Source organism: Lynx canadensis, chromosome D1 (genome assembly GCF_007474595.2).
Source record: "Lynx canadensis isolate LIC74 chromosome D1, mLynCan4.pri.v2, whole genome shotgun sequence".
NCBI lineage: Eukaryota > Metazoa > Chordata > Mammalia > Carnivora > Felidae > Lynx > Lynx canadensis.
In genome coordinates this window covers 108,145,203-108,168,983 of record NC_044312.2, presented here as the reverse complement: position 1 = coordinate 108,168,983, position 23,781 = coordinate 108,145,203, and the positions used below count along the sequence as shown (strand labels likewise).

Here is a 23,781-nt window from a genome sequence, read left to right as displayed (position 1 = left end):
TGGCCTCTGACAGGGTGGTTACCTTCCCTGTTGAGGGGATGAGAGGAGGAGGTGCAGCAGGGGTGAATCAGGCTAGTTGTTGCCAAGCTCCGCTGTTTGGGTTGGGCTCAGTCCCGGTGAGTGTTGATGTGGGTGTCTGTGTAAACGCAGCTGGTGTGTGTTGGTGTGTGGGTGCGGCTGTGTGTAAATGTTGGTGTGACATTTAGGGGGTGTTAGTGGGAGACCGTGCTGTGTGTGTGTGTGGGGGGGCTTCTGCGGGTGATTCCACACGTGTAAGCGCGGGAGTGAGCAGGGGGGCCGCGGGACCGTGTGTACGTTTGAGTCGGGGAAGGGCTCGCGTGGAGGCGGGCCGCGGGGGCCAGCCCTGAGGTCTGGGGGCCGTGATGGCAGGAGCAGGGAAGGAGCTGGGGCTGGCTCTTTGCTCCTTGCCTGGCTTCGGAGCGTGCGCCTGGAGGCTGTGCCGTGTGCCATCCCCAGGGATTCCCTCGTGCCTGCCCGTCCTGGCTTTGCAGCAGCCGGCGGTTACTCATCGCCTATTAATAATGCAGAGTGATTGAGCGCCAGGCTGGGGACCTTGCAGATGGATGTGTCTGCTCCCGCGGGGCCTGCGCTGCTTGGGGCAGCTGCCTGGCCTTCCGAGCCTCCCAGATCCGTGTGGCTGGCTGGCGATGAGGGAAGCTCGATAGCTGGGGCTCCGGGGCTGAGTGGCTCCCCCCACCTCCCCAGGAGGCTCCACCTGTGAGGCTACGTCTGGCCTGTCCTGATGCTTCCACGCACCCGTGTTTCCCTGCGCCCACAGACCCACGGTAGCCCTGTCCTCTGCCCTGTCCCCGAGGTAGTGCCCACCGCCACGGCCAGCCCCGCCCTTCCCCGCTCCAAGACCTCGTCTGGCCACTCCCAGGCACCCTGACGTTCCCATGGAACCACGTGGTGGTCCCAGCACCACCCCATGTCTCAGGCTCTGCTCTCCAGCTGCTGCTTCTAGAAGTTAGGTGCTGGCCACTCCTCAGGCCAGGCCACTGAGTGCCTGTCAGGAGCCGGGCATTTGGAACCCTTTCTTTACAGAGCTTCCCTGGACAGCCAACCTGTGACCTTGGGGACAGAAAGGAGGCAAGATAAACCCACGTGGCACACTCCCAAACACCCGGGGAATACCATCTAGGGGTTAGGGTGCTGTAGACCTTCCTTCTGGTCTCAATTCAGTTACAGATTGACCACGTGGACCTGAGCCAAAGGTCAGTTTCCTCAGCTACCGAACGGGTGATGATACACCCGCATTGTCTATTTCATGGGGTCAGTGTGGAGATCAAGTAGGGTAATGGGAGTGAAAGCGTCTGTGGTCTGTACAGGGAACCATAATTTTATTAATCTTCATAACATGTTAACTGATTATCTCAGTGTTTCCAGGGTGAGGATGTTTTGTAAAGAAGTGATCCCCTTCCTATAGCGAACCCTGGAGAATACATCATCTCTGGCCCCGCTGGAGACGCTATTATCATCCCTTCTTAGGAATCAGTCCCGAAAATAACTGCAAGAAACCCCAGAATGCCTCAGGAGTTGGCCTGGGGAGGAGGAGGAAAGACGGAGTAACACGGTGAAGTTGGTTAAGAGGCAAACAGCCTTGTCTGATTTCAGCCTTGGCAAGGGAGGTTCCCGCTAAATTCGAAGTTTTTAAAGTCCACGGTGTGAGCGTCACTGCTTGACGATCAGAGCTGGTTGCCTCTCGGCGCCCTGAGTAGCCTCATAAGCCGTCAAACACCTGTCCCAGGGATCGGCATTTTCAGGCCAAGACCGGAGTTAGAGCCTGGGGCACCAAAAAGACGGGGTTCACCCTTTTCTTATTATTCCCAGGTATTCCTCAACCAGGTTCCTGTTGGTTTTGCGTTTATCTTACTAATGCATTTGTATGTGGTCTCTTTTCTTGTTATTTGAGCATTTCTCCTTGGGTAGAGAGTGAATACAGACCAAAAAGGCCAATCAGTTGAGAGGTTTGGGTTAGATGTGGTCAGGATGATGGAAGTTTTCTTGTTTCTTGTTTTTTTTTTTTTTTTTTTTTTTTAATTTTGGAGAGAGAGAGGGAGAGAGGCAGAAAGACAGAAGAGAGAGAGAATTTTAAGCAGGCTCTACGCTCAGTGTGGAGCCTGACATGGGGCTTGATCTCACCACCCCGGGATCATGACCTGAGCTGAAACCAAGAGTTGGACGCTCAACAGACTGAGCTACCCAGTTGCCCCCGAAGTTTTCTTGTAAAAATAAAAATAGCTCTTTGTGCATACACTGGGGTCTGTGATTCTTCTAAACAGCTCTCACAGTCTGAATATAATTTAAACTTGACAAATGCCCAGATTGAGACATCAGAGATTGTTCTCAGTTAACAGAGGGGGAAACTGAGGCCTAGAGAAAACCCAGGACTACATGACAGTTATGGAAGGGTCCGGTGCCTTCCCTTCGGTTACCTCATTTAATCTGCATGGTCAGCCTGGAAGAAGTGTGGGCGATGGAGGTCACTGAACCCCTTTTACAGATGAGAGGCAGAGATTGTTCTGGAAAATGGTAAAGGTTGCACAGGAACTCAAGGTTTCTGGCCTGGAGTCTTTCTCCTCTAGTCCCAGGCTTCATCAAATCCAAACGTCAGGGTTCACTGTCAGGCCATGACTGCTGGCTAAGTCGTTTTCCTATCTCCAACCCGATTCTCTCTTTAGCTTCTCCCTACCACAAACAGATGGCTGAACTTAAACATGTAGCAGGGATGCATGACCTCCCTCAGCCGTCCTTCCCCTGTCTTCCTGCCCTACTCCCACCCCACCCAATCCTAAGGGAAGCCCAGGCCTTCTGCCTAAACTAGTTGTTCTTCCTAAACTAGTTGTTCTTAACCATCTTTGGCTCATAGATCCTTTTGAGAATTTGATGATGGCAATGGACTAAGGAGGCAATTTTGCATACATTGTCAATGGCTTTCAAACTCCCAGAAACCCGTCTAGCCCATCCACAAGTCAAAAACACCCATGCTCACAATATTATTCTCCCCTGAAGGGGAGGTCAGTGACCCTGTGATCCTAGCAGGCAGCTGGGAAGGGATCCGGATGATGCCAGAGGATCTTTCCCTCTTCCTCAGCCTTTCTTCCTGGGTCATGATAGGCACGGAGAGTACCTGAGGGGCTATAGAGCCCGGTTTCACATCCTACCAGCCTCCCTAAGAGGAGCCCAGCCGAAGAGCAGAAGAGAGGTGGGCCCGGCAGGGAGGGTTGAGACCCCGCCCAGGTCCTGGGTTGCCCCTGGTAGCCACCTCCAGCCACCCTCCGTGCTCCTGGGGCGTGGAGGGAGGCTGGGCTTCCACGTCTTCGGTGCTCCACCCCTTCTTCCCTAGCTGGGCCTGGTTCTTCCAGGGCAGAGCTGTGGCTCATTCCCGTTGGCCTACTCAGTCCCCAGTCAGGGCCCTGCCTGTCTGCGTTGATGGGTTGGTGTGGGTTGAGTGCGGAGTGTCTGCTGTGTCTCGGGTGCTAGCCGTGGTCCTGATGACGGAAAGATGGCTGCTTGGAAATGAGCCCCTGCCTCCAGCAGGATGTGGCGTGTGAGCAGGTGTGTCTGGGTCAGTGACCAGTAGTGAATGGGTGGTGGGAATGAGCGTCTGAGTCACTCTCTGGTGAGGAAGATCTGAGCCTCATGTCTCTTCCCTTTTTTCCTCCACCCATAGATGTCTTTGTCCTCACGGCGACTCCTCTCCCCTCCTCCATTGGAAGGAAGCTTCTCCTTCCTGCGCCCACAGCTCTTTCACCTCCATCTCCGCTCTTCCCCATCTCCCCTGGCCCCGCATGCCTTCTCACCTGCGGCTGCCTTTCTCTCACCTCTCTTGCTGGGCCTGGCCCCCCACCCGTGGCCCTCTAACCTGCATGTGCCCTAGCTGCAGAGGCTGTTCTGTCGCACGGCCCCCCTGCCCTCCTCCCCCGCCGGCCCCACCCCTTCCAGAAGCTGCGCGGGGAGGGGGGGCTTGGGGGGCAGGGGCAACACAAACCCCTGGGGTGGAGGGGGACGGGGGAATTACTCCCCTGTTTCCTGCTTTTACTAACGAACCTGCCATTTTTGTGTCTGGACTTTGATTTGTCTGAGGGAACAGTCGGGTTTTACTAATCTCCGTCATCTCCCTCCTTGCCTTCCCCAGAGACTGTCCTCCACCCCCCTACTCTTGGCTTCCTTTCAACCCAGTGCCCGTCTCCCCCTTTCTACCTCAACTTCCTCCACCCCCAGGCTGACCGCCCTTCCTCCGTGCACCTCCGTATGTTACCCTGTCTCCTGCTACCCTCTCCCCCAGCCCCTGGGCCAGGGCTGCTCTAAAAAAATAGTTGTAAATCTGGGGGACAGACAGGAGGGTGGTTTTTTCCCCAAAAGAGGTGCCCCATGGCAGTGATTTGCATAAAGCTGTAGTGGGCAAGGTCAGATTCATGCCTAGTCTGAAGGGGAGTTGAGGAGAGCGCCCCCCAAAGGTCGAGTCCTTCTGACTCTAGAATGGCAAAGGCAGATGAGCTCACTGCATGGATTGGGCCAAAGAGAGCCCATAGGGTGGGGGAGATGGCAGCTGGTGCCCTGGCTGCTGGGCCTGGAGAGGGAGGACACAGCTTAGTGGCTGAGGGGGCTGGAAGGGCTCTCCCCCTGCACAGAAGCAGGGGCACGTGACCAGAGCAGTCTTGGAGGATGGAGGCCTGTTCATTCGAGGCTCCTGAGGCTTTGGGCTTATAGATGGGACACAGGCAGTGAGAGTCCACTGTTTCCCTGGGTCACAAGGTGACTTGATGTTCACCTTTAATGGCCATGATGTGCCCCTGGATTGTGCTGGGACTAGTGTGGTTACAGGGACATGTCACACCGGGGGCCTGCCCCTCAGGCGCTGACCTTCCAACTGGGGTGACCAGACACAGGCTCAGGACCTCATTAGTGGCCCATTTCCTGGTCTCAGTGTAGCATCACGAGTGGAGTGGAGGTGCAGGGCAGAATAGAACTGAATTTGCCCCAAGGAGACCCTTCACCTCCCACCCCTCCCTGTCTTATCCTGTCCCTTCATCCCAGCCCCCTTCTGCCCTTTCCCCAGCTCCCTTCTGCCCATTCTAATCTTGTCTGCATGTTTTTGTGACTAATACTTTGACCCTTCCCTTTGCCACCCAGATCCCTGCTTCCCAGCCTCGGGCGGGTGGAGGGAAGAAGAAATAAACCATTATGACCAGCCCTCCCCTCAAGACAAGACTCAAAATCTTTCAAACTGCCCCCTTCCACAAAGACACCCCCTTGCCTTCTGTCCTTGAACCTGGTACCCGCCCCCCTCCCAGCACAAGGTTTGATGGTTCCCAGGAGGGGGCCCCTTCAGCCCTCGCTTTGCTCAGCTGTACCCCGACTCATTGTGAGGCCCCAGCCCAGCACGAGGGGGACTCGGGGGCCCTGTGGGGGAAGCTCCCCTTGCCTCATTCTGCCCAGGTTCTTTAGGAATTCCTAACATCCTCCTTCCACCCCCGTGACAATGGAACCCCGGAGACCAGTCTCGGGAAGACGGCTGGTGGCATGTGCGTATGGACTGGTGTGGGTGGGGACATCCCAGGATGTGACTGGAAGGCCCAAACCTCCAGATTTTGCCTGACAAGGGGGTGCTAAAGCATGTTTGGGGCCTGGGAAGTGGGTGTGAGCTGTGGTCTGTTGGAAGCACAGTGTCGGGGTTCACCGTGAGCCAGCTTCCTGATGGCTCCTGCAGGAGCCTGTCTGCTTTTCCCAGGTGACCGCCCTAAGCCACAGCCTTCCTAGAGCGAGCGCTCATGGTCCTGAAGCCCTTGGCTCTTCCCCTACAACCTTGTTGGGTCTCTAGAGCCCCTGTGGGCTGCTCCTATGGCTAAACTTTTTGGGGACCAAGTGGGCATTTGGGGAGTGGGTAGACAGAGAGTTTCCTGCATTTGTCCCTGCTCCCCAAGGTCACTTCTGCCTTCATCAGGCCCCTGCTGAGCCCCTTTCACCTCTTTGGAATGCTGAATGACTCCCCCATCCTTACCCATGTTGCTTTCTTACCTGACTTCAGCCCAGGGTTAAGGTGTCATGAGGTTAGCCCCGTTACCCTCTGTTCCCTAACTTGGCTCTGAGTAACAGTGGTGATGTTCGTAGGGAAGACGATGAAGAAAAAGTTCAGGCCGGTGACTTGGCGAAGGGTTACCCTCTCCCTGGGAGACGAGAGAGCCACAGAGGGACCTGGGAAGTAAAGAGACAGACTCAGAAAGAGGGCATGGACCAGTGGGAGCCCTTGATGTCGTGGTGGTGGGAATCAGCCCCGAGGGGCGAAGGGCATTATGCATCCCTCAGGAAGTTCCAACCGTCCCCAGTAGTATCTGAGCCCCCCTTCCCATGCCCTTGCTGTCTCCCATTTCCCTGCTGGGCTAAGACTGAAAAGACTCTTCAGTGCTCTGAAGGGCTGCAGGCGAGGCAAAGCCACCAAGATCCAAGGTGAATTGGTGTTTCGACCTCCTTTATGAAAGACGCTCTGAAATCATGAGGATCCAGAGAGCACCTCAAGAGGAGGGAAGGGAGGGTGCATTGCATCCCCCCAGAATGGGGCCTTGTCCTGAGGTCCCTGCTCCTTTCTGGAGCCATTTCCAGGAACTGCTTCTTGGTGTACTTCATGGTGAGCCCTCTGAGTACCCTCCAGGCGTCTGCCTGCTGAGCTGGGGGCCGTGGGGCAGGCCTTAGCCCACCCTGAAACCATCAAATCTTGTGCTGCCTCCTTTCCCGCCTTCCCTCTTTCCCCCCCACTGTTCCTCCTCCAAGACAAGCAGACATAAAAATGGGGGTCCCCCTCCCCCGCAGCCCCCTGGCCCCTCCCTTGCCCAGCCCGTGGCTTTTCCCAGGGGGTTGATGCCGGTTGTCTCCTTGTCTCTCCCCCTCCCTCCCTGGGCTGGGCAGGTGACCATCTCAGTGGACGGGATCCTGACCACCACAGGCTACACGCAGGAGGATTACACCATGCTGGGCTCTGATGACTTCTTCTACATTGGGGGCAGTCCCAACACGGCTGACCTACCGGGCTCACCCGTCAGCAACAACTTTATGGGCTGCCTGAAGGACGTGAGTAGGTCTAGGAAGGGTCTGGGGTCAGCCAGGAAACCCTTTGGTCCCTGTCTTCAGCATGATTTAGTCTGACCTGGCCAACCGCCTGGTTCCTCTGTTCCTTCCAAGGTGGTGGGAGACCTCTCCTATTCAAAACCTAAGCCCCACTGACTCCATCAAGAAGCTTCTCTCTCATTTCCTTGAGCCTCTGAAGTCCCCCAGCCTCTCAGAGGACCCTGGAGGGCAGCTGCGGTACAGAGGAAAGAATGTTGGGCGTGAACACTAAAGCCCTGTGTTTGGTCCTGGGTCTTCCCCTCACTAGCTCTGTGACCTTGGCCAAGTCCCTTGGCCAGTCTAATTCTTAGTTTCCTCGTCTATAAAATGAGTAGTCAGTGCCTACTTCTTAAGGTGGGTGTGAGGAGCAGATGAGAGTGTGAATAAAAATACTTTGGCAATCGGAAAATGTCAACTAGATGGTAGCAGAGATTGTCTTGCCATTGTCGTGAACCGCAGTCCCGCAGACAATGAGGGCTGTCCCGCTAGTGCTGGGCTGGAAGACGGAACCCGGAAAATAAGTGGGGCAAGGGAGGTGCTGGTTCACAGCCTCTGTGCACGAAGTTCTAGAACAGAGGTCCAAGCTGGGCAGGAGTGGCCAGGCCCTGAGCCGCTTTTGCTTCTTCACCCCTGACCCCACCCCTCCCTGCAGGTGGTCTATAAGAATAATGACTTCAAGCTGGAACTGTCTCGCCTGGCAAAGGAAGGGGACCCCAAGATGAAGCTGCAGGGGGACCTGTCATTCCGCTGTGAGGATGTGGCTGCCCTGGACCCTGTGACCTTTGAGAGTCCCGAGGCTTTTGTGGCGCTGCCCCGCTGGAGCGCCAGACGCACCAGCTCCATCTCCCTAGACTTCCGTACCACTGAGCCCAACGGGCTGCTTCTCTTCAGCCAGGGCCGGCGGGCTGGGGCCGGGGCTGGCAGCCACAGCTCTGCCCAGCGGGCCGACTACTTTGCCATGGAGCTGTTGGATGGCTACCTCTACCTGCTGCTGGACATGGGCTCTGGGGGCATCAAGCTGCGGGCATCTAGCCGCAAGGTCAACGATGGCGAGTGGTGCCACGTGGACTTCCAAAGGGACGGGCGCAAAGGTCAGGAGGCCTCTGGTCCCTTCCACTCTCCTCCCCCCACCCCCCACCCTGACATTCTTTCCAGGCCCCTTCCACTGCTGTCCTGCCCCTTCCTCTGGCCCTGTCAGCCCCTTCGCTGTCCCTCCTTGTCATGGCGCACTGACAGAAGGAGCGTAGTGTTTGGAGTCAGCAGACCTGGAGTCGCACCTCTGCTCTCCCACTTACTGTGTGTGTGACCTTAGGCCCTTTATTCAACCCCTTGAAGCCCTAGTTTCATTATTTATAAAACCCTAGTTTCATTATCTACATCCATTACACTGGAGGTCCTTAAGAGAAGAAAGTAAGAAAATACCTGTAAAAGCATTAGCACCGTGCCTGACACAGAGTAGACATCCCATTCTCCTCCCCCCCCAAAAAAAAAACCCAAAACTTCCCAACCACATCTCCCTTCTATCTAGCTAGGTCCATGCAACTCTCTTTCATTAATTACTCAACAAATTCTTACCGAGTACCTATGGAGCGCCAGGCGCTGTCCAAGGTGCTGGGACGGGGATGGAGGTGACTCAAAGGTCTTTGCTGTCATGGAGCTCAGGCTCTGGTTGGGGGCGACACAGACGCTAAACAACCTGGCACTCCCACCTGGTGAGGCTTCTAGCCTCAGTAAAGCAGCAGGGCAGAGAGTGCTCGGGCCAGGCAGGTGCTGTTTCTCAAACCTTGTGTTGCTTCCAGCCACCCCTTTACTCTTCCTTTTCGGTCTTCTTTTCCCATTCTCTTGTTTCCTGCCCATTGCTCTCTTTTCCTCTTTTCCATCTTGTTGACCATGAGAGAACGAATTGATGTAAAGGGGAGCTGACACATTATCCAGCGTAAGCACTTACCAGCGTCAGCTAAATTGTTGTGCTCCCCAGTTGTCACTGCACCAGACCTTTGAGACTGGGTGGAAGGATGGTCTCCCCCCCCCCCCCCCAGGAGCACTGTGGCCCCTGGAAGCATCAACCTTTCGTGGCTGGCTGTTTCTTCCTTTCTCTTCTCCAGAGAAATGTCGCCTTTCCTGGGCTTTACAGTACATGAGTTCATCCCCCGGTTTTGTCTCATGATGGTACCCGGGGGTCTTCACAGGGCACTTGCTGCCTCCCAGGGTCTCCACACAGGTGATTAGTGACTCTGTAGATCGGAAGTCTGTCCAGGCCTTGCAGAGAACCCCTCTCTCTCTTCTCCTTAGCCTCCCACAGATCTCCAGAGCCCACATGCCAGGTCTGGCTGGTCCCTGGGTCGCTGTTTGACCAGCTCTGGCCATCTCTGATGTCCCACATTCATTTATGCACCTAAGCCCAGACTTGGGGCAGTCATCGCAACAAAGCTCTCCTTGACCTTTTCCCTGTTTGTTTTTTAATTGTGTTAAATTACACATAACATTTACCATTTTAACCATTTTTAAAGTGCACAGTTCAGTGGCATTAAGGACATCCACACTGCTGTACAATCATCACCGCCGTCCACCTCCAGACTAGTTTCATCTTCCCAAACTGAAACGCTATCCCCATGAAACACTAACTCCCTAGTCCCCCTCCCCCCAGTTCCTGGCAGCCACCATCCCATTTTCTGTTTCTATGAGTTTACTACTTCAGGGACCTCCTAAATGGAGGGACCTCCTGTAAATGGAATCACACAATAATTGTCTTTTTGTGTCTGGCTCATTCCACTTAGCATGGTTTCAGGTTCATCCATGTTGTAGCATTGGGTCACTATTTCCTTCCTTTTTGTGGCCGAACACTATTCCATTGTATGTATCTGCCACATTTTGTTTGTCCGTTTATCTGCCGATGGACACTTGGGTTGTCCCATTTCCATGTTTTGGAGAAGGATCTTGGAGCAAGCTTGTACTCACTTTAATTTCCTCTTGCTGACTCTCCATTATACACTCTTTTCCCACCTCTTCCTTTCCCTGTCTCTTCCTTCTCCCACATTTGGTTCATTTACTGAGAGTCTCGCTGGGCAACGTCCATGTCCAGGAGACCCTGGAGCTGGTGGGTAGAGCAGGCATCTGGGGAGTCTGCTACAAATAGAGATGCGGAGGGCCATATTGGGGGGGGTGCTGGTGGAAGGGTGGGTTGTAGCAGCCAGACCCTGGAGCATCTGACACCTTGTCGGGGAAGAACAAGCTAGGGCCATGTTAAATGGGGCCCAGGGGAGTGGCTTCTCTGGTTCAGGAAAGGTTTTGAGCAGAAGAGACCATGCTTTAGATAGAGTCCTGTCTGTAGAGGAGGTACTAATTCTGCTTCCTTAGTGACACCCCTGTGCCTAATGTAGACCAAATCCTCCTTACCTCTCTTTTTTTTTTTTTTTTTTTTTTTTTTTTTTTTTTTTATTTTTTTTAAAATTTTTTTTTTTCAACGTTTATTTATTTTTGGGACAGAGAGAGACAGAGCATGAACGGGGGAGGGGCAGAGAGAGAGGGAGACACAGAATCGGAAACAGGCTCCAGGCTCTGAGCCATCAGCCCAGAGCCTGACGCGGGGCTCGAACTCACGGACCGCGAGATCGTGACCTGGCTGAAGTCGGACGCTTAACCGACTGCGCCACCCAGGCGCCCCTCCTTACCTCTCTTTAACCTCATGGAGATAGCTAGACCTTTTCTTTTCTTTTCTTTTCTTTTCTTTCTTTTCTTTTCTTTTCTTTTTTCTTCTCTTCTCTTTTCTTTTCTTCTTATTTCTTGAAGAGTTCTTCTTGGGAAAAGAGAGAGGAAGGAAAAAGCATAGGAAAAAAATTATAAACAGAATACTTTCTAATGTATAGGTTTCTGCTTCTTAAGATCTCAGTAGAGGTGTTGAAGCTCCTACTTGATCCCAAATCTTTTTCCCAAGATAGCCAGCCTTTCCTTCCAAAGAAGTCTTAGTATGTAGGAGCTCTGTGCCTGGCATCCCCTCTCCTGGGTGTCGTCCTGTGTCCGGCTCCACGACGGATCTGCTTACCCATCTTGCCCACCAGGCAGAGGGTTGGACAGTGCAGGCTCTGTGGTCCCACTGCCTGGCTGGCACTTTGGCTCCGTTCCTCACCCTCTGTGGTGCTTTGGGCAGGTCTCCCAGTCTCCCTAAGCCTCACCTGCCATTTCAAGTCGGGGTCATAAAGGGCCAATTTCATAGGGTTACCTTGCGACTCGGTGACATAAATGAAGTGCTAAGTGCCTGACATACAGTCACTAAAGTAGGGGGAAAACGCTTTGGATTCAAACCTCTCAGCCTCCTGAGTGTTCTCTGCCTCTGGTTTCCGGTCTAAGGGCCGGGCCGGGGTAATGACCCTCGAATGATCTAGCCCCTTTGGGCATGGCCACCTCCTGTATATCCTCTGAGGACTCACTCAGGTACAGAAGGAGGAGTCTGGACAGAGGCCCACTGCACCCTGCAGCTGGGCTGGGGCTGGCTCACCTGAGTCCCTGAACTCAGAATCTCTGTTGAGTAGCATCCGCGGCAGCAAGGAAGGCTGAGCTTCTGGCCCAGGGCTGCTGCAGGGTGCGGGGTGGGGGGTCGGGATCCCTTGCTGGCCCGCGGCGACTCTCGATCCTGCTTTCCTCACTGAGGCCCGCTCTCCCTCGATCCCTAGGCTCCATCTCGGTGAACAGCCGCAGCACGCCCTTCTTGGCCACTGGGGAGAGTGAGATTCTGGACCTGGAGAGCGAGCTGTACCTGGGCGGTCTCCCTGAGGGGGGGCGGGTGGACCTGCCCCTGCCCCCGGAGGTGTGGACGGCGGCGCTCCGGGCTGGCTACGTGGGCTGTGTGCGGGACCTCTTCATAGACGGGCGCAGCCGAGATCTTCGGGGCCTGGCCGAAGCTCAGGGGGCGGTGGGCATCGCCCCCTTCTGCTCCCGGGAGACACTGAAGCAGTGTGCGTCTGCCCCCTGCCGCAACGGGGGCATCTGTCGAGAGGGCTGGAACCGCTTCGTCTGTGACTGCATTGGGACCGGCTTTCTGGGGCGGGTCTGTGAGAGAGGTGAGGTTGCTTTCCTTCCAGGGGTCCCCGCTGCCCCTCCTTGTGCCCCTTCCTCCTCGGGGTGCCCCTCATAGGCCAGCCCTGGGTCTGTCCTTGTAACGATCCTCTTGGTTTTCCCTCTCCCTCCACTGGCCTTCGGCCGTGCCCTGATTTCCCTCTTCCGTTACCTCTGGGGCAGAGGCCACGGTCCTGAGCTACGATGGCTCCATGTACATGAAGATCATGCTGCCGAACGCCATGCACACGGAGGCAGAGGATGTGTCCCTGCGCTTCATGTCCCAGCGGGCCTACGGGCTAATGATGGCCACCACCTCCAGGGAGTCAGCCGACACCCTGCGCCTCGAGCTGGACGGGGGCCAGATGAAGCTCACTGTCAACCTCGGTAACCACCCCGCCCTGTGTTCTGGCCCCTTCCCTGTCCCTGCCTCTGAGCACACCCCCTCTGTCTGGAGAAGCTGGTGGTGGCACCTCCAAGAGTGGGAAGTGGGGAGGGACCGGCCTCAGCCAGAGCCCCTGAAAGCTTCATCCCCAGCAAGGGTGCACAGCGTAGGGGATGCTCCGTGCTTGGCAACACTGTGTACGGGGGGCACCCCGCGTCTGGCCGTGCCCTCTGCCCAAGTGTGTCTGGGCGCGACCGCCGCCCTCCCGGGGGCGCTCATTTGGGTTTGGTGGCGTCTGTCCTGCATACACGCGTCACAGCGTCGCTCATTCTGGGCTGTCGGCTCATCCACTTACTCATTCGCTGGTTCATTCATTTGGGAAGGGCTTGCGGGTGCCTAGCGGTGCCGAGGCTGAGCCCAGGGCAGCGGCAGATCTGGAGCTGAGGAGGACACAGCTTCTCCCACGGGCTCTGCGTTTGAAGAGCCGTGTCTGTCTGTGCGCATAGGTGTGCGCAGGTGGCACTGGACGCCTGGGGACAGATCTTCCCTTGTCTGCTTTCACGTTTGCGTCCCGTGGCTGCCCTTTGAAGCCGCAGGGTCACCTGATGGGCTGTGCCAGGCCTGTTTTATAGACTGTAGAATTCATATACTGACTCCTCCGATGTCATAAAGCCAGCAGTGGCTGGGGTCGGAGCCCAGACTCAACGCCAGGTCATTTGCCCTAAAGTACAGCGTCTCCCCACTGCCTCTCACAGAGCTGGGGTGGGCGGAGGGCGTCAGGGGCCCTCGCCGTCCCTGCCCCTGCCCAGATGAGCCCAGGTCAGCTCCGCTTCGCAGGCAGTCCCCAGGGTGTCCACGCGGGGGCGCGGGGGGGGCACCATCAGGCCGGTTGGGGCAAAAAAACAAAAACAAAAACACAGCAGGTGCACTCACTCAGCTCCTATTTACGGGAAGTAAGTGCCACTGTATTCTGAACCTGGGTTACAATAGCAACGAAGACCAGGACCCCGCCGTCGCGGGGCTTCGGTCAGGGGAACACCGGAAGCCGGAGGTCCTCAGCCGTCCAGGCTGGACTCACAGCTGTCCATTTCACCCTAGCCTCTCTAAACGCAAAGGCGTGTAGCACCCAAGGGCCTGCCACGTAGGCAGATGCGGGCCATGAAGGTTCCTTGTTATGTCCTCAACTGGAGAGAACTCAGAGGATTTGAGCTTTGAAATATCCGGGTTTCACCCTAACTTTCATCTCTAGGCCGCTTGTGGGACAGATGGTGGCCTTTTGGGGACCCATTGCCTTGTTAATAAATTTATACTACATCTTTCCTCTTCCCCTTTGGACCACTTGGCCTTGGTACCCATAGGACAAGGATTTGCCGAGCAAGTTGGGGGCAGGAGGTAGGGAGGTGTGCAGGCAGTAAGGGCCTCAGACTTGGGGAACTGAAGAAGCTCAGCTTCTGGCCACCGTCACAGCCCCCAGAGCGGGTGGTGGGTGTCAGTGCTGCAGGGGGGACGCGGGAAGGGAAACACGCTTTGGCCAACATTCCGTGGTCCGTACCACGTCCCCTAGCACCTCTGAAATGGTCACAGGAGGAAGGTGCCAGTCCAGGACCCCACGAGTGGCCCTGGGGTTCTCAGACTGCTCTGACTGTGTACCCAGACCCAGCACGAGCCACTCCTTCGCCTAGGAGGTGTGTCCTCTGTGCAGTAAGCTCATGGCTCTGTGTGCTCGGAAGTGATCCCGCAGGGAAAGTCTCTGGCCCTCTATCTGCAGGGAAGGCCGATGCCTCTTCCTTACTTGAACTGTCTTAGGTGCATGGGGAAGAAGCTTGGGTTCCTTGATATTAGACAGGAGGCGGTGTTCTTGGCCAGGAACATGTTCTCTGGCGGATCCTCAGGACCTTCGCCCGTAGGATCTACCCTCTCCTTCCCACTGGCGTACTTTTCTGTCTGTGCCTCATAAGTACTTAGAAATCAGAGAACCAGGTGGCCCTCAGGATGCCACTGGCTCTCACCTTTCACTGCCTCTCATCCCTGGCCATGCTGGGTCCCACGCGCAGAGATGCTATCTCTACTATGCCCCGTGACAAGCCGTGACCAAATGCTTGGTGCAGATGCCTCTGTCCGCAATGCTCAGCGATGCATGTACAGGGAGGAGTGTGGCCGCTGTGTGATCTGCACCCAGCCATTCAGCCTCAGGCTCTGATGGGAAGAGCACTGGGCCTGGGGCCAGGAGATCTGGGTTTCGGGCCCGGTCTCTTTGACCGCTGGGTAAGTCATTTCTCTCTTCTGAGTCTGTTTCTTTCTGTAGAATGAGGCTAAGGATCCTTGCTCTGCTTACCTTCTGTGGCGGTTTTCAGGCTCCCACGGAATAATGGGAGTGAAGACATTGTAAAGATGCAAGCCACACGTGTAGAGACTCACCCAGCCCTTCTCGAAAGAAAATCTAATGGGAGTAGAGACCTAAGCTTAGAACCAGGCCTGGGGGCTTGCTTCCACACTGCATGACCCGGTCTGGCCCCTGCTTCCCCATCCTGCTGGCTACCAGGGCCCGTGGGGCCTCGCAGGCAGGGAACCACACCAAGGCTCTGATCCCGGGCTGGACTCGCTCCCGGGGAGCAGAGAGAAGCCTCACAAGGCTTGGTCTCTCGCGTCAAAGTCTCATCCTGTAGGGAGGGAGGGAAGGCAGACATACGCAGGCATCTGTGCAAACTGTCAGAGGCTCAGTGGAATGACTTGGACGTGGGGCTGAGTCCTAAAGAGGAAACCAAGGCTGCTGATGACCACTTGGTGGGACAGCTGGGAGGAGGCACTCAGTGCCAGCTTCAGGAGGCAGGGTGTTTGCCGGGCCAGAAAAGGCTGACAAGGAGCTGCTGCCTCCTTCCAGGCCGAGGATGCTAGAGAAACTGGATTGTGTCTCCTGTCCTGTCCCTAGGCCTCCACCACGCCTGCAGACCCCAAGCAAGTACCCTAAGGTCTGCTGGCCCTGAGCAGGGTGGTTGATTTCTGTTCCCAGGGAATGTTAGAGTCCCCGGGATTCTTCACCCTGTTCCAGTGTGACCTGTGTTCCCGGTCCTTTTGCCCTTGGTTGGCCTCTTGGGCCATTGCCCCACCTAGCCTGTCCCTTGTCGCCCTCCCCTCCCTGGAGTTGCCCTCCACCAGCTGTGCTCCTGCAGCCCCAGCTGTCAGTGAGGCTAACGTGAAGGATGTATTGTAACTGAAGAATCTCCAAGCTGGAGGAACCCTTAAAAGTTATCTCCTCCAGCCAGCTCCACCCCCGCCCCATATGTGAATTACCTGTTAGTTCCTCCGTCGCTGCTCAGATGCCATTCATGTCAGGAGCTCCCCACCTCTTACGGCCATTCTAATCACTGGGTCATTCTTCCTTAGCGTCAACTTCTGAAATTCCCTCTTGTGGACCTAGTTCTGCCCTCTCAAGGCCATACAGAGTAAGCCTAACTCTTGTTCGTGTAAGCCGGGCTGAATGCACATTATGTTCCAAGGTCCATCAATCCCTGAGGCCGTGGAAGGAAGGGTGTTTTGTTCCCACCTGGGGCTCTCGGTAGTTCACAGGCACCTTCCATAGGCTGGGCAGCCGGGGAGGTTGCTCTGAACAAGAACTGCATACTGTCACTCTGTGATGTCACTTCTGAGATGAGCCTCTGGCCCATGGGCTCCTGAGGCTCCTTGCATGGGAGACTTGGACCCACCGTCTCCAAACTGTGGAGCCTGGGTGGGGCAGGGGATCAGGTGGGGGTATGGGATGGGAAGCCTGGCTTCTTCACTCTGGGTTCCTTCACATGCCGGTGACCTCTTCCCACCTGTTTGTTTCCCTGCACACTCATAACCCCATCCTGGTCTCTATGTTCAGCCAGGACTTTGGTGAGTCTGTGCAGACCTGTCACTTCTGTTCATTTCCTGCACGGGTCACTAGCTAATGCCGCCTGAGCTGGGCTCTGTGCGGGTGTGTGCACGAAGGTGGGTGCTTCTCATCGCTCCCACTTTCTGCTTGCCTCCGGGGTGGTGCCGGCCCCCTCCTGGGGTGCCCATCCTCACGGGGTGTCGGCTCTCCTCCAACCCCACTGCAGTGGGGCTTCTGAGGGTGGAGTCACCGCAGGGGGTGGGGACTTGCAGCTGACACCTCTTCTCTGGACAGATGGACCCCCCATTCCTGGCGCCCACCCCTGCTAGGGAAGGGAAGAACTGAGCTCTTCCCAATAGGGGATCGGCCTGTCCTTCCAGCCCCTTTTTTCTTTTTTGGACCCTTCATTGGTGAAGACTCTGCTGGCCCAAAGAGAGCCCCCGCGACCTGACTCCAGGCCTGGCACCCTCCCACCCTCCCACCCTGACATTCCCCTCCCCATCCCCCATCTAGCTTCTGCTTCCCTCTGCTCCCCTTCCTTCCTCTTTTCTCTCTGCAGCCTCTTGACCTCCTTCCTCTCACTGTCCCTTCTGACTTCCCCCTTGAACCTGCTCCGTTGCCTTCCCCTGCTGCTTCTTCCCTCCTTTGGTGCCAGGTTGTGGCTCAGGGTCCCGGCTGCTCCCCCCACTCTTCTGCTGCGGTTGACGACGCGTGTGGAGCTCAGCCGTACTGCCCGAGGGGCCCATGCCCCCAGAGCCACAGGGGAGCCTGTTTACCTCCACTGCAGGAACCTTCAGGGGCCCAAGGGATGCCAGATGCCCCCAGCCGCCTTTGTGTCCTGGGCCTAGGGGTGCAGGCAGAGCCTGTTCTGGGAGGAGCCATAGGATGCCAGGATATTCCCGGAAAGACAAGGGGCCGGCCCACTGAACACCTCTTTCTTGCTCTGGGCTCACAAGGCGAAAAGATGGAACTCAGAGAAAAGAGATTTGCCCGCAGCCACACAATGAAATTGGGACCCAGCTCCTCTGCCTCCGGGTGCAGGACGTTCTGCAGCCCCAGCTCATCTGGGTCTGGTGGCATGGTGCAGGTGTCCCAAGGGCCCTAGGCCCCAATTTCATAGGACCCTAGTGCTCTGTTCCCCTTGCGAGGCTGGCCAACTGACATGTTGTGGGTCGTGTGTCCCATCAGAGGGATGGCCCAAGGCTCCGGGGCCCTGGGCTACAGTTCTGTGTAGACGGTGTGCTTTCTGACCATGTGGGGCCACCTGACCCTGGGGTCATAGGACAGCCATGCGGAGGCTGGGGCAGACTTTGCCTGTGGTGCCTGTTCGCCTCTGACTTGCGGGGTGTCCTCTGAAATCATACTTTGGGGGCCTCACGAGCCCCGTCTGTGAGGCCTTGGCCCCTCCCTGAGAAAACAGATGGATTCTAGTTCCTCTTCAGGGTGAAAGATCGCCCTGTTCCCCAGTGGCAGCCTGGCATCCTCCATCAGGAAGGGTAGAAGGAAGGTTCCTGTAGGGGGTGGTGCTGGCCCCCTGGGACTTTGGGAGATGTGTGGCCACGGGTAGGGAGCCCTGGGGCAGACCCCTCCATTTGGCTCAGAGCCCAGGGGGGCATGGGGAGTGATGTGTCACAACTTGGGCTCTGAGCGGGGAGTCGTCCCAGAGCAGGGGATGCGGGGAATCTGGCCCTCCCCACCCATCTCCCTCCGAGAGATGTGGAGATGTGGGGTTGGTCAAGCCCTCAGCCCCACGAAGATCCCCTGTACGACTGGGATTCCCAAGGTGCCATCTCCCTCAGACGTGAGAGGCCCCGGGCCCCTCTAAGACGGGAGGCGGCAAGCCCTCTTCCCATCACCTGATTGCCCTGCCTCCCAGTTCTGGGGAGGGTTGGAGCCCTCTTGGGGGCAGGAGGGACAGGGGTCCAACCGAGGAAGGGGAGAGGGCACCTGGGCACGCGTGGTCCCCGGAAAGTGGTCCTGGGGGGGAACCCCCGCCCGCAGACACCCCTCCCTGTGAAGGATGTAAAAAAAAAGAAAACAAAAAACTTGTTCTGCCTTTTTGTCTCCCCTCCCCCTCTGCCCGCCCCACGGCCCCCCCAGACTGCCTGCGCGTCGGCTGCGCACCCAGTAAGTGGCTTCCCTCTTCTTCTGCCGAGCCCCCAGGGGCCTGGGATGCTGGACACTGGGATCTGGGGAGGGAGAGTGGGGGGGAGGAGAGCCTTCCTCGCTGGCTTGTGTGGGGGTTGGGCAGTGGGGGTGGTGGGAGGGGAGCAGGCATGAGGGCGGGTGGGGTGGTGTGGCTGTGGAGGGCAGAACGGGCCAAGCCAAGGTGAACCAAGAGGCGTTGGTGGAGGGCCCTGGGTCAGCATGCTCACTGAGAAAAGGAAGGCCAGGGAGCCTTGTCATCTCAAGTCCCTGGGAGGGTGGGGCAAAGACGGGTGCACCTGTGGCAGGAGGACCCCCCCTCCCTGTGGCCGGAAGAAGCCTGAGAAGAGCCGGGATATTCCGCTGCATCTCCAGAGGCGGCCACAAGGGGGCGGGCGAGGCACGCAGGAAAGAAGAGGAGGGTGGGGAGCAGGGTCAGGGGTTCGAGGTTCAACGTTCAGCCCTCCACAGCTCCTGTGTTGGGAAGGGGGGGTGGCGCTGAGTTCCCGTCACGCCGGGGCGCATTCAGAAGGGACAGTGAGTCTCTCAGCTGGGGGTGAGGAGGAGAGCAGGTGTGGCCACCTCCGAGCATCCCAGGGTGCTGGGCTCAGTGATGTCTCGGAGAGAGTGTTTCTGCATGGTGTGCCCTGGTGTCGCGCGAGAGAGCACAGGAACCCGGCAGACACCGGCAGAGGGGGCCGTGTGCGCCCAGCGTGTCCCTCTGTGTGTTTGGTACCTGTGGGCGCGTGCGTGTTGAGCTCCGGCCCCGCTGGCGGGAGCCCTGGGAGTGCTGCAAAGTCGAGCATCCTTCTAAAGAAGAAGAGGTTTTGGTTTAGACCTGGAATCAGAGAAGCCCGGCCTCGAATAAAGGGTCATAATTCCTAAGAAGCGTTCCCCTCTCTGGCCAGGTCGGTTGTGCTGTGTGTGGTCGCATGTCCGGGTGCGTGGAGTTAACCAGAGGCGTACAGAAAGGTCACACCGGGTCCCTCTCTAGGCGGCGGGGGGGGGGGGGGGGCGGGGGGAGCTGTGTGTCTGCGTGAGGGTGTCACCGCCAGCAGCGAAGCCGCGGGCGCGCGCTCACATGTGCGGCACGGGGGTGGTCTGGGAGTTTGAAAAGGACAGGCCTCTGCCTCGATGCTGAGAATTTCACTGCTGGCTACACACACTGGCACTGACGCTCCTGAGAAGACTCGGGAAGAAAACGCTGGTTGTAGGTACGGGGCGGCTGTGTGCAGGGCCTCAGGGCACAACTCCAGAGGCACCGTTCGCATCCAATTCTGTTCCAGGGACGGCCTTGGGAGTTGCGCAAAGAGGCAGTGGGTGTTGTCTGGATTTCTGACTGGGTGTGGAAAGACTGGGTGAGCGTGTGTCCCCGCGTGCGGGGGGTGGGGGTGCGTGTGGCACAGCTGGCCGCGTGCCTTAGGCTGTAGGTGTGCAGCTGTGCGTATGGGGGGGGAGACTCTGTGCGCCTGGGCTGGGACCGGGAGCCACAGGTGAGCGAGCCGGAACGCCGTGCTCACTCCCCACTTGGTGCCGCAGGTAAAGGCCCCGAGACGCTCTTTGCGGGACACAAGCTCAATGACAACGAGTGGCACACGGTGAGGGTGGTGCGGCGTGGCAAGAGCCTGCAGCTGTCTGTGGACAACGTCACCGTGGAGGGTGAGTGCGCTGAGCCCAGCAGGGTGGATACGCCTCCGGGGACCTGTGGACGGCCCTGTTCTTCTCGGTGACAACCGCCTGGCTTCCCTTCCTTGGGCAGCATTCTGGCAAACCCCCCGCTGCCATTTCTCCCCGAGGGGTGGCATGTCACGGGGGGGCCCGGACGCCGTTGTCCCCGGTGCCCGTCAGCCCTGGGCCGGCAAGGCGTGCGGCCGCCGGCACCCCCACTGAGGGTGTCTGCCGATGTCTCTCCGGTGTGGCCCTCGTGTGGAGGGGAGGCTCCTGGCACCCTGGGGCCCAGCCCCAGAACCCTCCCCCCCCAGCCTGTCCCCCTCATCTCTGTGTCTCCGGTCCCGAGCAGGACAGATGGCGGGAGCCCACACGCGGCTAGAGTTCCACAACATTGAGACGGGCATCATGACGGAGCGGCGTTTCATCTCCGTGGTGCCCTCCAACTTCATCGGGCACCTGAGCGGGCTGGTGTTCAACGGCCAGCCCTACATGGACCAGTGCAAGGATGGCGACATCACCTACTGCGAGCTCAACGCCCGCTTCGGCCTGCGGGCCATCGTGGCCGATCCTGTCACCTTCAAGAGTCGCAGCAGCTACCTGGCGCTCGCCACGCTCCAAGCCTACGCTTCCATGCACCTCTTCTTCCAGTTCAAGACCACGGCCCCCGACGGGCTCCTCCTGTTCAACTCGGGCAACGGCAATGACTTCATTGTCATCGAGCTGGTCAAGGGGTGAGCTGCCGCGCCCTGCGCCGCCGGCAAGGAAGGGGTCCCCTTCCCCTGCTGACCGAGATACGGCCCCCGCCACTGGCTGAGATATCCAGTCCCCTCAGACCACAGCTCGAGGTTCAGGTCCCCAGCCCCCCGCCAAGATGGAAAAGTGGCACCCCCTTTTCCAACCCGGTGACTTCCCGGTTCCTTCCTTGCCAGTGTCCTTGCCGTTCACTGTCCTGGCTCAGGCGCGTCCTCTCTGCAGGCGGGAGGCAGGGCCCTGTCCCTATGGCCTCTCTTGCCTGAGGGGACCCCACCCTAGAGCAGCTGTGCCCTGCCCCCAGGGGCCCCTGCTGTCCCCACAAACCTCTCCCCCAACCAGCTCCTCGTCTGAGCCTGTCACAGGAGCCGGCTCCTCTGTGGCCCTCTGTCCCCACGTTGTCCCCATGATGGGACTTCACACCAGAGTCCTCTTGTACTGGGCTGGGTCCCTCCACCGTGGGCTCTCCCCCTCTATCCCCTCCTCCTGCGGCACGCAGGACCCCTGCAAGCCGTAGCTCCTCCTTACCCTCCCCTCCCAGTATTGCCTCCACCTTGACCCAGTGTCTCCTCCCTACCGCGGGGCAGGTACATCCACTACGTGTTTGACCTGGGGAATGGCCCGTCCTTGATGAAGGGGAACTCAGACAAACCAGTCAATGACAACCAGTGGCACAACGTGGTGGTGTCCAGGGACCCAGGCAACGTGCACACGCTCAAGATCGACTCCCGCACGGTCACGCAGCACTCCAATGGCGCCCGAAACCTCGATCTCAAAGGTGGGGCCTGGGGCCTGTGGAGAAGGCCTGGCCCTGACCCAGATGCCCCCTTGGCCCCAGCAAGACCCTCCCTCCCCCACACCGGCTGGCGTGCTCTTTCACTCACGTGATTCTCCCTCTCCCCTCCTGGCCACGGTTTCCAACTCCTTCCTATTCTTTTCTGTGTCCAGCCTGACGTTTTCCTGTCAAAGTTCTGTTCAGCTCTCCCGTGAGGCTGCCCTCAACACTGAAAGCCCGGCCGTGGGATGTGCCTCACGGGGAGCTTGGTGGCCTCACTCTAGAGCTAGGGGTGGGCAGTCCAGGGCTTCTGAAGACCTCTTGGTTGCCCAAGATTGAGAGGCCTGCCTTGGCTGAGGGCTGGAAAGAGAATGGGGAGCATAGTGTCCTGGCAGATAGCTCCCCCCGAGTGGGTGGGAGGGGACAGTTGATAAGGGGAGGGGGGGTTAGCCGCCGCGGGGTCCCTGCATGCGGCCTGTCCTATACACTGGGCATCTACTAGGCTCTGTCTGGGCACTCTTCTGGACCCAGGCTTCCCTGGGAGGCTCGGTGTCACATCAGGGTCACACATTCCCCAGGGGCCCTTAGGTAGCTATTGAAGTGGTCATTGGCTGCCCCCGGAAGGGGTGCTGGAGAGAACAGGGAAGAAGGAGGAACCTAGAGTCAAGAACAAAGATGAGGCCTGCAGCTTCTCCAGAACCCTCTGGGGCAACACGAGTGACCTTCTTCATCTGCCCCAAGCAGCCCTCAGCCCCATGGAGACCCCTGCGTGGTCCGTGTGTGACTCACATTGTCTGGGGTCTGGGAGGGTCCTCAGAGACCAGTGAAGTCACCCCCGCCTTGAGAAGGAGGAAATGGGAGAAAACGGGAGGCTAGGAGGCTTGCCTGAGGTCCCCAAGTGAGCTGGAGGCAGAGTGGGAACTAGAAGCCCGGTCAGGTGCCGGCCAGATCTTTCGGCTTAGTGCTGCCAATTCTCCCAGCTTCCAGAAGGGGGCAGCATGTCACAGATTATCCGAAGCGCTGGCAGACCCAAGGGTGGTCTGGGTTAGTCTTGTGTTGCATCGAGCCAGTGGCCAAGACCCCGTCTCGCTGAAGCTTGCGCCCTGGGCCGGCCAAGCCTTCCGGGGAGTTGGGCGCGATATGGCCAGGGCAGTGATGCGTGGGATCGGATGTCCCCGAGGAGAACTTCCTGGAGCCACCCAGAGTCCCCTGCCCAGCCCTAATTGTTGGGGAAAGGGAGCTGGGTTAGAGCACCCAGGAGAGAGAGGCCTGAGGGAGCTCAGGGAATAGGGGGAAGGGAGAGGGTGGGGGCGGCGCAGACAGGCCCTCACGTCTCTGAAAGGCCCTGATTACAGGCCGGAACTGGAATCAGCTGTGTGGGAGAGAGCATGGAGCCCGGTCTCCCAGCTGCTCCCCATCCCCCAAGCACCCCACCCTGGGCATCTGGACTTCTCAGGGAGGGGAGCAGACAGATGGCAGAGTGGAGAAGGAAGAAGGAAGGGGGGGGGGTCGTGGGATCTCTCTACGGAAGCCCGAGTCTGGGACGACCTGACAAGCAGATGCTGGTATCCTGGGAGGGGAATGGGGACCGGGATTCAGGTTTTGACCCCTCTCCCTTTACAGGGGAGCTGTACATTGGCGGTCTGAGCAAGAACATGTTCAGCAACCTGCCCAAGCTGGTGGCCTCCCGGGATGGCTTTCAGGGCTGCCTGGCCTCGGTGGACCTCAACGGACGCCTCCCAGACCTCATCGCCGACGCCCTGCACCGCATCGGGCAGGTGGAGAGGGGCTGTGACGGTGAGTGGCGGGTGCAGGAGGGCCGGCCGCAGGGCTTCGCTGGGGCAGCACAGTGGCCTTGCTTCTCAGGCCTCGCGGGAGCCTGTCCCCACAGCCCTGGGGCAGGGGTGCCGGGGGTGAAGGGTCACTCACTTTTCCCGTTGCCTCTCACCCTGGCCCCTTATCGCAGTTCAAAGCCAAGCCCAGCCGTCCCTGAGCACCCCTCCCCACCCGTGGCCACCCCCC

At 58.1% G+C, this 23,781-nt stretch overlaps 1 protein-coding gene across 18 annotated transcripts in view; it reads left to right on the top strand.

Annotated features, from left to right (window-relative positions):
• Positions 1–23,781, top strand: part of NRXN2 (neurexin 2) — a 98,549-nt gene that overhangs the window by 33,570 nt on the left and 41,198 nt on the right. For 11 of the 18 annotated variants that reach the window (XM_032594920.1, XM_032594913.1, XM_032594912.1 and 8 more), the window contains 9 exons: positions 6,928–7,089; positions 7,778–8,216; positions 11,796–12,182; positions 12,361–12,564; positions 18,519–18,545; positions 20,103–20,222; positions 20,584–20,965; positions 21,572–21,762; positions 23,383–23,556. In XM_032594920.1, coding sequence (XP_032450811.1) covers positions 6,928–7,089; positions 7,778–8,216; positions 11,796–12,182; positions 12,361–12,564; positions 18,519–18,545; positions 20,103–20,222; positions 20,584–20,965; positions 21,572–21,762; positions 23,383–23,556 — 2,086 coding nt within the window. The remainder of the gene's footprint in view (positions 1–6,927; positions 7,090–7,777; positions 8,217–11,795; positions 12,183–12,360; positions 12,565–18,518; positions 18,546–20,102; positions 20,223–20,583; positions 20,966–21,571; positions 21,763–23,382; positions 23,557–23,781) is intronic. The other 7 variants (XM_032594922.1, XM_032594914.1, XM_030332729.1 and 4 more) reach the window with 1 other exon arrangement.